The sequence below is a fragment of the Colossoma macropomum genome, unplaced genomic scaffold (assembly GCF_904425465.1).
Source record: "Colossoma macropomum unplaced genomic scaffold, Colossoma_macropomum, whole genome shotgun sequence".
NCBI classification, from domain to species: Eukaryota; Metazoa; Chordata; class Actinopteri; order Characiformes; family Serrasalmidae; genus Colossoma; species Colossoma macropomum.
The window spans coordinates 47,714,364-47,731,805 of NW_023494787.1; the positions used below are offsets into that span (position 1 = coordinate 47,714,364).

The 17,442-nt window shown below is 39.1% G+C and overlaps 1 protein-coding gene across 2 annotated transcripts; it reads left to right on the top strand.

The window, feature by feature from the left end:
- The first annotated feature begins 204 nt into the window (after positions 1 to 204).
- Positions 205 to 17,428, top strand: fbxl6 (F-box and leucine-rich repeat protein 6). Of its 2 annotated transcripts, XR_005007086.1 has the most exons (13): positions 205 to 296; positions 1,708 to 1,849; positions 2,340 to 2,429; positions 4,741 to 5,303; positions 6,280 to 6,438; positions 6,593 to 6,656; positions 8,463 to 8,594; positions 8,809 to 8,916; positions 10,126 to 10,239; positions 13,780 to 14,011; positions 14,946 to 15,186; positions 17,037 to 17,271; positions 17,303 to 17,428. XR_005007086.1 is itself a non-coding variant. In XM_036567655.1 (12 exons), exons 4-12 carry the CDS (start codon positions 4,759 to 4,761, stop codon positions 17,161 to 17,163), a joined length of 1,722 nt encoding a protein of 573 aa, XP_036423548.1. In that variant the 5' UTR covers positions 205 to 296; positions 1,708 to 1,849; positions 2,340 to 2,429; positions 4,741 to 4,758; the 3' UTR covers positions 17,164 to 17,428. The 2 variants fall into 2 exon arrangements, 1 of the variants encoding a protein (XP_036423548.1); XM_036567655.1 differs by having other exon boundaries at positions 17,037 to 17,428.
- Positions 17,429 to 17,442: the final 14 nt, after the last annotated feature.

The window sequence follows — 17,442 nt, forward strand, 5'->3', positions numbered from 1 at the left end:
CCTGCACTCAAACGCAGCATAATATTTCCAACGAAGATCCGTTCATCGTTCAGTTAAAGTGTGCACGTTATTCCTAACTGCACTATTTTGGGTGAAAAGGTCAACGATTCACGCCTCACATAGTGCACTACATAGGGAGTAAAGCGACATTTGGGATGCGGCCTGAGACTCAACCTTGGATTGGCCATTCGGGCTCTGACACAGACTTCGTAGAGCAGAGCATCATGGGAAACGAGTTGTAACAACAAAAGGAGAGCTGCAAGCCCAGGAATATCCACATTTAAGGACTAAAGCAGGTGAATTATGATACATTTCACAAGTTAAAAGGACTGTTAATGTTTGTGTCGCTCACATTTAGTGATGCAGTCCCTTTTTTTTTTTTGCAAAAGCAGTGATAAGCGCCTCGGTTAAGGATGGCAGAGTGAAGCCTTGTGAAGCTTTGAGCAGGGCCGGTTTATGAGGAGTCTGGCCTCTTCCTATTTCCCGCGTTATATCAATAACATGACTGCGAAACGCCAGAGGGCGCCCGCGAGCGAGTCTTCAATGAATGGGGGTGAATGGAGCTCAACGGCTAAAAACGAAAAGTTCAAATAGTTTCTAATCACTTGTCCAGAACTTTCTTCCAGTTTTAGAGAGTAGAAGGATGTATTTCACTAAAAAAGCAAAGAGAATTTACTTGTATGCTTCCATTTTTCGACAGCTAACAGGTTTTGGGCAGCAGGACGCTAGCATTACTGCTAATGAGTGCTGATTGGTTGGATGTTCGCGTTCACTGACGTCATGAACGTACATGAGGCGCCGTTTTAAACTCCTATAACTCGGATTTAAAAGCTCTTAAAAATATAACAGCAGTGTTTTGTGCTGTTGTGTGTTCAGGAAATGACTGCATTCTTTTACATTAAAAATGTTTAAGTATTTACTAACTATGATTTTGCTCAAACGCTCCAACTTAACCCATTCATTTTGGACTCGCTCCGGAGCGCCCTCTAGTGTTTGTGAAACGCGAAAATACAAAGTGGTAAATCTCCTCTCTACACTTTCCCTGGTTACGCAGGAAATACTTTGAGGTATTGAAAACAGTGAGTGTGTTTATATGCACTTAATAATCTGATAACTGCAGAAAATCTGATTTTGACAGAAATCCGATCAATGCATTTACATGCACTTGAGTAATCAGATAATGGGGAAACTCCGGGTCTACATGAGTCAGGCAGAAATCAGATTTCTGCTTTGCAACCAGCCAGTAAACTCACAGAAGAAGACGTGACGTAAACCAAAAGAAGTCAGAGTAAGAGTTTACATGCACTGAGAAATCAGATTACCGATCTAAAATCCATCTCTCTTTATCAGATTTTTTAAAATCAGATTTCTAGATTGGAGTATGGTGTTTACATGACCATTTGAATAATCGGATAACTGCAGAAATCCGATTATGATCGGATTATTGAGTGCATGTAAACACACTCAGCAACACTTTGCCTGTATCATAGCAAGGACAAGATCACTGGTTGAGCTGCTTAGGATGAAGAACCAACACACATCATTAATGCATATTTGCTGGTCGATGTGCACAAATACAGATCTAACAAAACAGAGTTCAGTTCATTTCATTCACTTATCAACACACGTAGTAAACACCTGTACTAGTCAGTAATCTTGTCAAGGTGATATAACAGCATCTAACTGTTTTGTGATTTGCCACAACAGTACCAGCCACTGATAGCCAACAGCTTCTTGTGGGTAGCATCCTGTGACCACTGATGAAGGACTAGAGGATGACCAACACAAACTGTGCAGCAGCAGATGAGCTATCGTCTATGACTTTACATCTACAAGGTGGACTGACAAGGTAGGAGTGTCTAATAGAGTGGACAGTGAGTGGACCCAGTGTTTAACCCCCGATCAGCAATTTAAACATCCAAAAAATGATTATATTAAAATTATCACACACGTTTATGTGTCAGGTACTTTTGTTTCTTTGCAAAAAATGTTGTTAGTCATTTATTTAGAGATGTTAAACATTAAGTTGGGTTGACCCTCCTGTTATCTTTGAGGTCAAATTGACCCCATTCAGTGTTTAACATCTCAAATTAAATGATAGACTTTTTTCCATCATGTTCAATGACTTTTTTTTCTAATTTAATGTGGAAGATTGATTAAACATGATATTAACGTGATGATTTTTTATGGAAGATCGAGCTTTTTTAAAAAAAATGTATGTACTATGTAAACATTTATTAAAATTTCAAAACATACTATTCAGTCGAATTGAAAACAGCATGTTTTGAATCAGTGTTTTGAATTGAAACCAATGCATTTATATGTATTTCCCTGTTTAGCTCCGGCCATTCGCACAGAAGTGATAGGAACGTTTCAGTCCAGACTGCTTTTCGAATGAGACACATTACAGGAACACATCAGTCTTAAAGGTACAGTAACAAAAACGGCTTGTTTAAGGCCACCTTTGAGTCCTTCTTGGAAGATTCCACTTACGAGTTCAGAGATTGTCAGTGGATTTGGTCTGAAACTGATTGCCCTATTAAGTTCTAAGCCCCATGTGTCAAACACAAGGCCAGCAGGCCAGATAAGGCCCACGACACAATCCTCTCCGGCGGCAGAAGTATTTTAATTTTCTATTAATATTGTTTCACTTTGCGCTGCACTACAGTCCCCAGCATGCACTGCAACGTTATGTGCACTGCAACTCTCCTGCCCTAACAACAATCTATAGGGCGGCAGTTACACCTCAGTTCTACACAGTTCCACACCAGTCGTATCACCAAAATGCATTTCAGCTGCAGTTCAACCAACATAAGCACCCAACATCAGCTCAGCAGCTCAGAAACTGAGCCCAAGTATTAATGAACAAGCAACAGAGAAAGGATGCCAGGTGTCTAGTTCAAGCAGATAGGTAGGTTTAAAAGACTGAGCTCCTGGGGGCATTTAAATTTTGAATATTTCAGGTATTCATGTTATATTTCATACAGTGCCTGTATTTTTTTGTTTAAGTTTTTGCATATTTTAAATAAACAATGGCCAGTTTGGGGAACAGCACAACGTTAATTAAAAGTAAAGTAAAAACATAGGTGTTTTCTGGCCCACGGATTTGTTGAGATTTTTTAATATGGCCTTTGTAGTGGTTGAGTTTGACACCCCTGCACTAAGGCTTTAAAGGCTAAAACACAAGTCAAAAACCTCAGAGTTCAAATTGACTCAGAACTCCACTTCAGTAGCCACATCAAATCCACCACCAAGGCAGCTTTTTATCATCTAAGAAACAGCAAAATTTAGAGATTTTATTTATGAAAATGTATCTTTTCAACTGTGCCTTTAACACAGATTAAGCTTCTGTCAGCACTTTATTCTGCACTTTATTGAGTTAGTCCTGCTGAAGGTCAAGACTAACTCAAACATGGTGAAGCAGCGTTTCGCTACTATGCTGCTCTTAAATGGAGCCAGTTGACAGAGAGCATTAGAAGAGCCCCGACACTGGACACTTTAAATCCAGCCTCAAAACATTTCTAATTCAGCAGCTTTCAGCTCAGTTTAAAACACTGTGTTTCTAGACCTTTCTCCTCTGTAACAGGACCTTATTATCCTAATTTAATTTTTTATTTTTTATTAAGATTTTAAGTAGCACAATTAAATTTTTGATCTCACTTTGTTTAATTTTTGATTTTGCTTTTTAACTATTTTACTCTTACTTTTTTTAATTAACTGTATTTTTCTCATTTGTAAAACACTTTGAATGACAGCTGTGTAGGAAACGTGCTATATAAATAAACTTGCAGTGAAACAAAAGTGACAGCCTGAAAAAAAAAAAATGTTTTTGATTTTTACTATTCACAAGCAAAAAGTTAGCAGTTTGCATTGCTGTAACAAAATGAAGAGCAGAAGATGCTCAGTGTGTTTTGTCCAGTTAGAAGTGTTGAATCACGTGACGCACATTCCAGTCTTTTTACATGAGAGTTAAAAGATATTAGCTTGCATAAAAACTGAAATGCAGCCATAAATATAAATGGCCTCGTTGGCTTAATGCTATGCCCCTGGGTTCATAAACCCTCATAAATGTTATAAAAGGGGAAAAATGTAGACTCTTGGAGCTTTAAGGCATTGCGTACATGTTTCTAGAGACCATAAATGTTTAGTCAAATGGTTAATTTGCAATAGGCTTCCTTCAGGAGGATGGTCTGCCTGCACTGTATGTTCTACTTAATATATCTTGTAAGATATTATTATTGGTCAATAAATTTGTCACTGGTGCAGGACCAGCATATTTATTTCATATGCTGCAGTGATATGAGCCGAGCAGAACTCTCAGATCATTAGGAACTGGTCGGTTAGTCCTGCCGAAGGTGAAGACTAAACATGGAGAAGCTGCGTTTCGCTACGGTGCTGCTCTTAAATGGAACCAGTTGACAGAGAGCATTAGAAGAGCCTCGACACTGGACACTTTAAATCCAGCCTCAAAATCTTCCTGTTTACTGTTAACATGTGTTTTATTTTTAATCCTAATCTAACTGTTTATTTTTTTATTTGATTTTTTTTTTTTAACTATCCTAATTTAATTTCTAATTTGATTTCTAATTTTTAGTGATTTTGTTTTTGTTTTTAATTTCTATCCTTTTTTTTTATTTCTTTTTTTTAAAAAACTTGGTATTTTCTGACTGTATTTTCTCATTTGAATGACAGCAGTGTATGAAAGGTGCTATATAAATAAACTTGCCTTGCCTTGAACAGATCGAGTTTTCATCAGGCATGGATAGCCCTCATCAAGAGCCATCTGCTCCTGCTGAAATGCCAGTTAGTGGCCCATCTTCACAGGACATCACTCCGGGTACCGAAGAGGAGGCGAATCCTCAGTCAGATGGAACAGGAACACCTCAAAAGAGAAGTACCAAAAGAAAAGAACCCTTGAAAAGGAAAGCAACCTCACTCGAAGAAAAGAGCAAGAAGAAAAAGAGAAGCGGTGTCAGACGAGCTCCAAGGCCCAATTACACCGTGCAGCATGGAGAGGATATGCTGCTCATTATATCCAACATCAACCAGTTTGACAGCGTTTGGAAGCCTAAACGAAGGGGAAGCAAGAAGAAGAAAACCAAGACAAAGATCGCACCAGTAAAGAGGAGGAAAAATCCTACGAAGCCCAGATTGTCTAAAGTCACAGAGGAAGCGTCGGTCAGTGACGTTAATGTGGAGGACACAGGGAGCTCTGACTGGGGCCACAGTCTGCCTCTGGAGGTGCTTGTGAAAATCTTTGAGCTGGCAGTTCTTCAAGATGGTGCCATACCGTTTCTGTGCAGGTACTGGCTTTTCTTTTAGAGCTTCTCAAGCTCAAATCATGGAGGTCACAGCTTTATTATTGCAGCCATCAACTGGCTCAACTCCTCAGTGCACTGATTAAAGAGGAATTCCACCAGTCTTTAAAAAATTCAGTAGTTGAGATGTAAACAAAGTCATTCAGAGTGGTTTGATGTGAAATGGTTGATTGTAGAGACTCAGAATTCTTTACAGTGGTGGTGATAGGAACCAGGGGTCGCCATGACAACATAAATATAGACATTTTATTTACTATACACAACCAACAGTTAACCTATATGGGTCTTCTGAGTTTTACATGGAATGTTGATGATGGTAAAATAGTGGTAAATCTGAAAAAATACGTTTTCTATGCTGACTATTTTGCCTCACAACACCCTGCATGTACTTTAGTTTTAGGCCCAAACCTTCTCAAAACTATCATTAAATTAATGTATCAAACTAGGGCTGAAAGATGAAATTGTAATTGTATCCTACAAGTTTTGAGAAGGGATTTTTTTTAACATAACACTGAGCTCATGGGCTGCCTGTTGATTGGATAGACCAATCAGCAGCAACTAAACTCCAGCATGATGAATATATGAGGATACAATCACAGCATGCTGTGTGGCACCCTGAGTTCAGCGTTCAAGCCTGAAGCCAGAAAATAATCGCAATTCAGATTGCAGTCACAGGACTGGTCTGAAAACTGTTTCAGCCCTACATCAAGGATTAGGCAACATATTCACAACCATTTCAAGTAATCATTTTCTGTGAGGGAGCTTTTAGAGACATTAAACTCTTCAGACGTCTGGTTCCCATCACCAACACTGTGATAGGACTCAGTAAGTTTCAGTAGAATGGAGCAGTTCACACCAAACCACTTCGATTATCTTTTACATCTGTAAGTGGAATTGTTAAAAAAGCACTGAATTTGGCTTAAAATGTTGTTTGGTAACTCTAACTGTTGTGTTCTGAAAGGGTTGGCAGAGTTTGCCGTCTGTGGAACAGTGCTGCATCTTCACCAACCCTCTGGCGCAGTGTGTCCATTGGCTACTGCTGGATTGAACCTGGTAAGAGTCAGTTACCTGGAACCGAACAGAAGATTAGGAACACTATAAACTGGCTAGCGCAAAACAGGTCAGTGGTCTTACCAGTACAGTATTAATCTCCAACCAAGGGGTTGTGTCAAATTATGAAGCTTACAAGCTCTCGCTGAGATCTAGTCTATGTCAGATAGAGGCTTTTTTATTTTAATTCATTTGTTTGTCCTACACTGTTTCCTCTCTCCAAGGTTCTCCCAGCTGAGGGAATTCACGCTTTCTCACTGGAAGAAGCATGTCGACTATGTTGTCCAGGTATTCAGAGTTACTCTACTGGATGATACGTGCACATTTTTTTCTTCTTAACGTTAATTTGCTTCTGTTAAAGAGAGGAAATATTTAAGGAATAATTTGTAGCTGAATTTATCTCACTACACTATGAAAAGGTCTGAGTTTTGGTTTATTTTTAAAAACAGACAGCCGGGTCACTGGAACCATTCGGTCCATATTCTGGCTCATGCTGACTAGAATGCTGGGTTAATTTTACCCCACAAATGTGTTACTATCATAATGCTTTCTCAGTAATTTCTTTGAAATATTATTTAAATAAACTGTATGTCTAGTCTAACACGAACAACTATAAATATGCCCTCTCTTAAATATTGATTTGCATGCAAAAGTGTCTGCGCTCCTGGTCAAATGATATGTCGTTGGTATTCTAAATGAAAATAGGTGAATCCTCTACAGAGAACACACAAATGCACATTTTAATGCATAATTATTGTTCATTTGCTGAATTTAACATATTGTGAAAAAATAAAACACAAAATGTGGTCTATGCAAAAGTTACGGCATATTTTACATTTTATATTTAATTATTTATCCAACATGTTAAACTCAGCAAATAAATATAAATTGTGCACTAAAACGTGCAGAAAAATGTCATATTTAAGTTTGTTCTGTGTAGAGGATTATTATTTTTACTTAGTAAATAGATAAAATATGGGGTGGCCGGTTGCCTTGTGGTAGGAAAGGTGTGCCGTCAATGAGCCATCAGGTTGTGGGTTCAAATCCCATGACTGACCAGGTATACCTGGCTGTGACCTTGGGCGAGGTCCCCCAAAGCCCCAGGCGGCGCTGCTTTGCCAGCAACACTGTGCCGCCCCCAGATTGGGCATACTTAGGCAGCAAAATGCAAAATAACAACCCCTTCAAGCTCACTCACGGTCAATCTAGAGCCGTCCATTAAAGCACCTTCTTCATACTCCTTCAACAGAACAGGTAGTCTTACAGAACTAGCCACAGTAGTGGTTGGAGTTTAATATGACAGACCAGAAACCAATATCATGTTGATGTTCATGTTGGAAGCAATAGAAGAGACATGACGGTAACTGCAGTGTGAGAAGAAATGAGCACTGGGGTCTCTCAGCTCAGCTTAAGAGTGAAAAACAAATTTACCCCAGAATATTTCAGATAACTCAGCTGAGCTGAGACAAACGTTGCAGTGTTGTCAAGCGAGAAGCAGCGGCAGGTCATGCAGACTGCTAACACTTTTCCTGTTTCCGGTTTCCTGTCTCTGCTGAGTGTCCAGGGAAGGAGTTCAAGTCTGGATTTGATGCTGTTCAAATGTAGAAAACTTTAAATCCTGTGACTCGGAGTGTTTTAAACACACGCAAACGTTTCGCAGTACAAATGCAGCTCAGATTAACTTTTTAACTCTTTGCTTTTTCACAGTCTTTTTAACAGTGTGTGACTTAAGACTTCTGTCATGAGCGCCATTCAACAGCACAGGTCGACGTATTGACTGATTTAGAGTAAAAATGTTTGTATATTTCAGAAAAATTGTAGATCTTTATGAAATTGCAAAGCTCAATAACCTGCTGTATGTGACCCCTGCTGATATAACCATGTCTCCACCAGCTGTCACAGACCAAATTGTGGGAGATGTAGGAATCAAGCTTTATGGGTTCTGAAATTTACCTTAATATCTTTACAAATATGCCACAAAAGTCATGGCTTTTGTTCTGAATGTTTGTTTAGAGGGCTAAAAAATTGATCAAAGCTGTTCGACAGCATGACAGGTCTCATTTAATTATTAACCTGTTTAACTATGAATTTTAGGTCGTGGCAGAATCCTGCTCAAATCTCCAGTCTCTCAAGCTGTCATACTGCATGGGTGTGACAAAAGAGGCCTTTCAAAACCTTGGCACTGCCTGTCCATCTCTGGAGAGCATAAATGTGCAACACACAGAGGTTTGTATGAAACGGCTTTATGTTGAAACTGCTTAGTCAGGCCCAGGATTATGCATGATTATGCCATAAAATGCAAGCTGACCTGAGAGCTTACTTTTATCTCACGTTAGTACTGTAATGTAACCTCGCTTGTTGTTCACTCTGAAAGCCCAAATTCCATGCATTATTTTGCATTATGTAAACTCTTAGTTGTTTTCTTTCTTTTACAATCTAGTTTCGGGACGATGGCCTGATCTCCTTCCTTGAGACAAACGGAAATAAACTGAAAAGGCTCTTTCTTACACGCAACCCGAAAAGCGAAAAACTACTCAATGTTTTAAGTGTAAGACAGCTTTCCTTTTTTCTCTTGCTCACGACTGTTAGTCTGTACACTGTTAGAAATAAAGATTCTCTGCAGGTGCATTTTTTGTCCATTAAGGTACAAACGATGTACACCGATCAGGCATAACATTATGACCACCTCCTTGTTTCTACGCTCATTGTCCATTTTATCAGCTCCACTTACTATATAGGTGCACTTTGTAGTTCTACAGTTACAGACTGTAGTCCATCTGTTTCTCTGCATACTTTGTTAGCCCCCTTTTACACTGTTCTTCAGTGGTCAGGACCCACCGGGGCAGTGGATCATTCTCAGCACTGCAGTAACACTGACGTGGTGTTGGTGTGTGTTGCACTGGTACGAGTGGATCAGACACAGCAGTGCTGCTAGAGTTTTTAAACACTGTGTCCACTCACTGTCCACTCTATTAGACACTCCTACCTTTACATCTACAAGGTGGACTGACAAATCAGAGACGATGGGTCATCTGCTGCTGCACAGTCTGTGTTGGTCATCCTCTAGTCAATCATCAGTGGTCACAGCCACCCAAATAGTACCTGCTCTGTGAGGGTCCATGGGGGTCCTGACCACTGAAGAACAGGGTAAAAGGGGGCTAACAAAGTATGCAGAGAAACAGATGGACTACAGTCTGTAACTGTAGAACTACAAAGTGCACCTATATAGTAAGTGGAGCTGATAAAATGGACAATGAGCGTAAAAACAAGAGTGGTCATAATGTTATGCCTGATCGGTGTAAATGTTCCCTCAAAGGTACAACAGTTATTTTAAGGTCTGATTGTGAACCTTAAATCAATTTTTCCAGGTGAAAAGTTCGTATTTGTACCTTTTCATAACCGAATGTTTTAAAACAGAACAGTAAAATAAAGTCCTGGAGACGAGACGGGGTGTGTGGAGTCAGTACAGCTTAGAACATATCATTTCAGTGGATTATGGTTCAGTTATGTTCCCTGACTAAAGGGTTCCACCCCAGTGACAAGAGGGGCACTGCCCCAGTGATAGTTTACTACCTTTTATTTCTGAGAGTGTATGAATCTACAATTCAGTACCACACTGCTAATCTGCAGGTGTATGCAAAGGACCCTGGTCAAATTACATGTTTTGTTGATTTTGGAAATGTAATTTGACCAGGGTGCCCAAACTTTACCCTATGACTGTATAAACCATAAGTAAAATCTTGGTGTTTGTTTGCAGAGGGGGTGCTGTCCTGAACTCAGACTGTTGGAGATCAACACTAAGTTAGACAGTGGATATTGCCCTCTTGCTATCTGCATACAGGCTCTACAGGTTGGCTGCCCTAAGCTCCAGGTACAGTACTAGATAACACTAGTTGCACTCACTGATTTGCAGTTTCAAGGTGTGGAATTGAGTCATTTGACTTGGACTTGAGTCACAAATTTGATGACTAAATCAAAAGGGAAAAAAAAAGAATATGAAGACCACTTCTTATGTGTACACTGACCATCATTTTGCTGTCTCTTCTTTAAACTGTTCAATGCAGATGTTTTAGCATCTGTTATTTGTCGTCTAAATTCAAACAGTTGTTTTTAGTTTGCTGCGCTACTTTTAGTGCTTAGTTTTTATTTTAATCCCATGCTCCCAAAAATCATCACAAATGAATATCTTTCTTTAAGTTTTTTATAAGTTTATAAAGTTATAAAGTGTTTTTATGAAGTTCAGTAGTACTTTGAAAATTATTTTCATGTGTAGTTGCACTACTCATTGTGTATCCATGTACCATGGATTTTATAATGTTGGGAATCACCACTACATTAAAACCACTCATCGCTTGAAATAAAAACAACTAATGAAAATGGTCACATTTTAATTTTAATGTAGAAAAGCAAGTTCCTTAAAAAAGTAGAAAATACAACCCCATTTCCAAAATAGTTGGGACGCTGTGCAGAATGTAAATAAAAATAGAATACAATGATGTGCAAATCATTTAAACCCTATATTTTATTGAAAATAATACAAAGACAACAAATCAAATGTTGAAATAAAAAAAAAACAATAAAATTTCTCTTTTTTTTTTTTAAATATATGCCCATTTTGAATTTGATGCCCGCAACTCGTTCCAAAAAAGTTGGGACGGGGGGGATGTGCACGTCACCCATGCCATGCGCACTAATGCACCCCTATACCATCATGAATACTGGCTTTTGAACTGTGCACTGATAACAAGCTGAGTGGTCTTTAGCCCAGAGGACCCAGTGTCCATGATTTCCAAAAAGAATTTCAAATGTTGATTCGTCAGACCACAGGACACTTTTCCACTTCCCCTCAGTCCATTTTAAATGAGCTCGGGCCCAGAGAAGGTGGCAGCATTTCTGGATCCTGTTTATATATGATTTCTCCTTTGCATTTTAGAGTTTTGTCTTGCAGTTGTGGATGCAGCGCTGAACTGTTTTCACAGACAGTGGTTTTCAAATGGAGTGATTTCCACTAGAGAATCGTGTCTGTTTTTAATGCTGTGCTGCCTGAGGGCCCAAAGATCACGGCCAGCAAATACTGGTTTTTGGCCTTGTCCCTTGTGTACAGAGATTTCTCCAGTTTCTCTGAATCTTTTAATGATATTATGAACCGTAGATGATAAAAAAGGTCCTTTGCTATTTTATGTTGAGAAACTTTATTCTTGAATTGTTGCACTATTTGATTGTGCAGTCTTTCACAGAGTGGTGAACTCCTCCTCATCTTTACTTCTGAAAGACTCCGCCTCTCTGAGATGCTCTTTTATACCCAATCATTTACTGACCTCTTGCCAATTAACCACCAGGTTTTTTTGTTTGTTTTGCCAGCCTTTTGTTGCCCGTCTCCCAACTTTTTTGGAACATGTTGTTGGCATCAAATTCAAAATGGGCATATATTTTTCAAAATTATAAAATTTCTCAGTTTCAACATCTGATATGTTGTCTTTGTACTGTTTTCAATTAAATATGGGGTTTAAATGATTTGCACATCATTGCATTTTGTTTTTATTTACATTTTTCACAGCATCCCAACTTTTTTGGAAATGGGGTTGTAAATAATTAGCATTTCTTGCAAACAAAATGAATTTTTGAAATATTGCCATGTGAAAAGTAGAAAATAAGCATCTCTTGTAAACAAATGTTATTTTAAATCATGCCATGTGCAAAATTTGGCAATAGAACGATGCTGATTAAGAACAAGTTGCGTGCGATCTGTCCTGTCACTCTACTGTATGTTCTAGTATTTACTCCAGCATGTTTACCTTGTCATGTTTCAAGCAGGATCTGAGGCATGTAACAATGTTTCCTCCTGACATGAAAACCCGCTCGGATGGGGAGCTGGTGGCTGGTATCCAAAGATACTGTTTTTTGCCACCTTACTTAGAGTGGGAAAGTGTACATGATGCTTTTTCTACCATCGCAGTGGATTTTCCTCGCTATCCAGCACGGGAGACTTCTAGTCTTTGCTGAAGTGACACAGGGGGTGCAGTTGAAGGGGTTGCCTCACTTACTTTGAAAAAAACCTTTTAATGACCTCCTTGGCTTCTTTGCTTCTGATGAAGTGAAGACTCCATCTCTGTTTTCACTTTCTCATGAATGGTGGGGACGTGGTGCGCAGAGACGTATGCCGTTTTAAATCTGGGATCAACAAAACTGGCTGTGTCCAGTAGCTCTTCTGTGTTGGGGTCTGAGAACATCTCCTTAAAGTGCTCAAGGATGCTGGTTTTGTTTTGATCAGCTCCATGTCATTGCATCTTTTTGCACACCTTCATTACCTGCTCCACACACTGATCTTTCAGTGCATTTTCCGAAATAAACACACCAATCAGGCATAACATCATGACCACCTCCTTGTTTCTGTGCTCATTGTCCATTTTATCAGCTCCACTTACTATATAGGTGCACTTTGTAGTTCTACAGTTACAGACTGTAGTCCATCTGTTTCTCTGCACAGTTTGTGTTGGCCATCCTCTAGTCCTTCATCAGTGGTCACAGGACGCTGCCCACAGGACGCCGTTGGCTGGATATTTTTGGTTAGTGGACTATTCTCAGTCCAGCAGTGACACTGAGGTGTTTAAAAACTCCAGCAGCACTGTTGTGTGTGATCCACTCAGACCAGCGCAACACACACTTTTCCACTTTGTCTCAGTCCATCTTAAATGATCTTAGGCCCAGAGAAGGTGGTGGTGTTTCTGGATCCTGTTTATATATGGTTTCTTCTTTGCATGGTAGAGTTCTAACTTGCACTCATGGATGCAGCAACAAACTGTGTTCACAAACAGTAATTTTCAGAAGTGTTTCTGAGCTGATGCAGTGATTTTACCACTACAGAATCATGTCTGTTTTTAATGCAGTGCCACCTGAGGGAGCCAAAGATTGTTGTCGTCTTTGCCTGTCTTTTGTTGCCCCTGTTCCAACTTTTTTTGAAACGTGTTGCTGATATCAAATTCAAAATGGGCATAAAAAACGACGATGAAATTTAACATTTGATATGCTGTGTTTGTACTTTTTCTTTTGAATATAGAGTTTAAATGATTTGCAGATCATTGCACTGTTTTTATTTACATTTTGCATAGCGTCCAACTTTTTTTGAAATGGGGGTGTGTGTGTGTGTGTGTGTGTGTGTGTGTGTGTGTGTGTGTGTGTGTACAAATCTTTTGCTGAAATTTCATTGCCTTGCCAAATAATGTTTTAAACAGTTGTATGATGATGTACATTTAATGTCATTTTAGTCATGCTAATTATTAGCTATTAATACATTTGAATATATAAACTTAGAACCAGTCATGGTCTGTGGAAACAGCGCCCCCTCTTGTTGCTCAGCTGTGTCTTTGCTAACTTTATTCTCACCGTTTTCCTCATTTTTTTCTGGTTTTAGGTTTTCAGGCTGATGAACGTCAGCCCTATACCAAAAATGATTCGCAACATGCCCAGCGCCACTCCTGGCTTCCCCCTGCTGGAGGAATTGTGTATAGCCTCTTCAGCACATTCCTTACTAACAGATCATGACCTGCTAAATGTTCTCCATGGCTCCCCCCAGCTGCGGGTGCTGGACCTGCGCGGCTGCTCACGCGTAACTGCCATGGGACTCTCCAATCTGCCCTGTGAAGGTAAAGTGTTGTTACATACATAGAGGTGCAAAGCTGTTTTCATCAAACAGAATATAATTTTAGTAGATTAGTGTTATGTACATGCTGTAAGGCATTAGTTCATGACAATGGAGTCTGCTCTTCCCAGCTATTTAATCATTTATTAATTATTTAATACTAATTACTTAGACGTTAAAGGGAACCCTGTCATTTGATGTCATGCTTTAGCTAAAGTTGGCAAGATTAAATGATATATTTCTGTCAAAATTGCACACTGTGCAGTGTTACAGTGTAACACGTGTTTGTTAAATCTGAAAGAAGTATCATTCTGAGTGAGGAGAATAAAAACAGGCTAAAATATAGTTAGTGCGCTGCTGCGAGTCGCCCTGTAAAGCCTCAAATAATTATTTAAAAGTCAGAGGCTTCGAGTCGGGAGTTTTTCACACATCTTTACATATTAACCTCATGAGCACAGGCTCAAAAAGAAGGTCTGGCTCAATGTTTAGGTCTCAAAATCAACATTACACTGATGAAGATATGATGACAATAGTAGATAATTCACTCGCATCCTCAGAAGACACGTCCTTCTCCAAGTTTTGACTGAGTTTTGTTTGAATACTTTTCCAATGCATTCGTAATCATTAGATTCTTCTGCTTGAGGAACAGGTCCAAAGCACAACCCGTGCCACAAAATGTTCTTCCACACGCTGTGTGCAATTACACATTTCCACCAGAGAGTTCTCCCAATCCCCAAATCCTACATACTGCAGCTTTAAATTTGAAATTTAGCTCACTGTTCCTTGCTCAGTACACTAGAGAGAGCAACCGTTTGATGCTGCATCAAAAATGACAACCTGCTCGTCAAGGGATTTCGTCTATTTTTAAAAATGAAATATAATATATTCATGAAAACGTATTCATTCAACACGTTTACCTATTCTCTCAATGGTTTCAGATCTGGAGTGTTTCTACTGGGGGCTCTATTTCAATAGCAACGTTATGGTGGCGTCCAACAAGGGCATCCACATGCTCGCTCAGAAATGGAGTAGCACCCTGCGTGAGCTGGATCTGACCAACCAGCCTTTCACAGAGGAGGACATGGAGATTGCAATGGGCCATCTGGCCCACGGCCCTGGAGCAGATGCCTTTCGCTCCTTGAACGTCAGTGGGACAAAGATCACCTCATCTGCACTCAGGTACTAACAGGAACTGTCCTGCCTTTTGAGGTAGCAATAACCGAAATACACGTTGTCTTTTTAACAATTTGAATATTATAGTATTTATATTTTGAGAATAAAGTGCAGATTCACTAACAATTTGCAGTATTAAAAAGTGGCTGTCTTGATTACTACAGAGGTGCAAAGGTCTTGTAGCGTTCATTATAAGGAGTGGTCGCTGCTGTTTTGTGCTTTTGCCTAATTGTATTGTATTGTATGTTGAGCTTCCCTCTCAAAGCTCAAAACACTGGGAGAAGATTAATATAATGAGGCATCTACTCCCATTTACCAAGACAGACAGTAAACGGGTCACTCTACAGAAACATCCATTTTTGTGTCCCTTGTGTTTACAGATATATTACATTTGAAAAACATGTTAAGGTTACATTTTACATTTTCAAATAAAACAATAACAATAAAGTTATTTTAACAATTAAGTCTTCTTCAGCCATCAATTTAGCAATATTGGTTTTTAAGTCAATTATCTAGAATTCTAATTCTAAAATGAATTTTTAATTGAAAATGTTTTTGGTGTTATTTTTCTTATGTGTAAAATCGGTGAGGATCCGTAACACCAGTGACACCTATGGATAGATAGAAAAGTGGATGTTTCTGTAGAATGACCCAAATACTGACTGCGCTGTTTAACTCCTGTAAAAAGATTGTCTTCTTTTTGGTGCTAACATGCCTGCCATCGTTTGTGCTCAGAGGGGAAAAAAAAGAGTTTTTCAGACACATTTATTTGTTTTTGATGGAAAAAAAACATTTTACACTCAGTGAAATACCTGTGAGAAGTGCAATGTGTAAGCAGATTTTAATTTATTACTGACTGGAGGAAAAAGTTAAGAGGTTACGTCAAATGTTAATGATGAAGCTGCATCTGTGTTCATTTGCATAGACGTTCTCAGATAACCTGCTACATTGGCCACACCAACAGTGCAATGTGTCGTTAAACTGGTAGTAATCAATGCCTTTCTTAGGACATCTGACCCTGAATTGCATTGCACATGCAGCATTGCCAATTTATTGAGTACACCTACTTTGTACCGTTACTCATTGGCCATTTTATCAGAAACACCTACCATATAGGTGCATATCTGTTGTTGCGCAATAGATCAGCCCCCCTCTACCCCAGACAGGTAATATTTGGGTCATATTTAGGCAAAAGCAGCTCTGACTAAACTGACTATTGATGAAGTTCTAAAGCTCATGTGTCAAACACAAGGCCTGCAGGCCAAGTCAGGCACGTGGCACAATTCTATTCAGCCCTCAAAATTATTTTAATTTTCTATTATTATTATTAGCCCTCTTCACCGTGAGCTGCACTACAGTGCATCCCCAACAAAAATCTGTGTTGCCAGGTGTCCAGTTCAAGCGAATGTGCAGTTTCAAAAAACCTGCTGTACATTTGGGGCATTTAAAGAGGTTCAGCAGTTATCTGCAGCTAATGTAGTCTATTGTTTTATGTAAGACAATTTGTTTTTATTCATTTTTTCTAGTATTCAGTGCCAATTTTTTGCCATTGTAGTTTTGGCAAATTTTGAACAATGACAGTGGGGTGATAGCAAATTATGAGTAAAAATGAAATAAAAACACAGCTGGCCCAAGGATTTGTTGAGATTTTTTAATATGGCCCCTTTAGTGGTTGAGTTTGACATCACTGTTCTAAAGGATGGCTAACGCAAACTGTCAGTTAATGGTCTACAGTAGAGGTCCCAGCTGGGGGTTTCTGATAAAATGGCCAGTGGCTGTATGTGTGCTATTGGTCATGTATCTTTTTAAAATGTACTGCTTAATGTTAATGGTTAACATTAATTTCAATTTCACAGGTTACTAGTGGCCCAGGCTACAGCTCTAAGCTACTTGAATCTGTCATCTTGCCGTTACCTTCCAAGAGGACTCAAACGGGTTTATCGTGGCCAAGAGGACATTCAACAGCTCCTGGATAAATTGTAGTATCTTGTTTTGTACATGGTTTTTGAAAGGTTAATTTTACAACTGCATTCAGTGGTGTATTGAAATGTTTGTATGGTGGTGATGCAGTTAGCAGTTCACAAATTACACCAAAGACTTCTCTACTTTTGGTGACTATCATAGTTCGATTGGTTCATAGGATTGACTGATGTGCAAGAAGAGCGACATTGTAGTAGTATTATATTATGGATGAACCCAACCTGGAATTGTTGCAACAACATCAAAGCTCTTCCAGAGGTATGAGGTAACAAAGACGTTGTA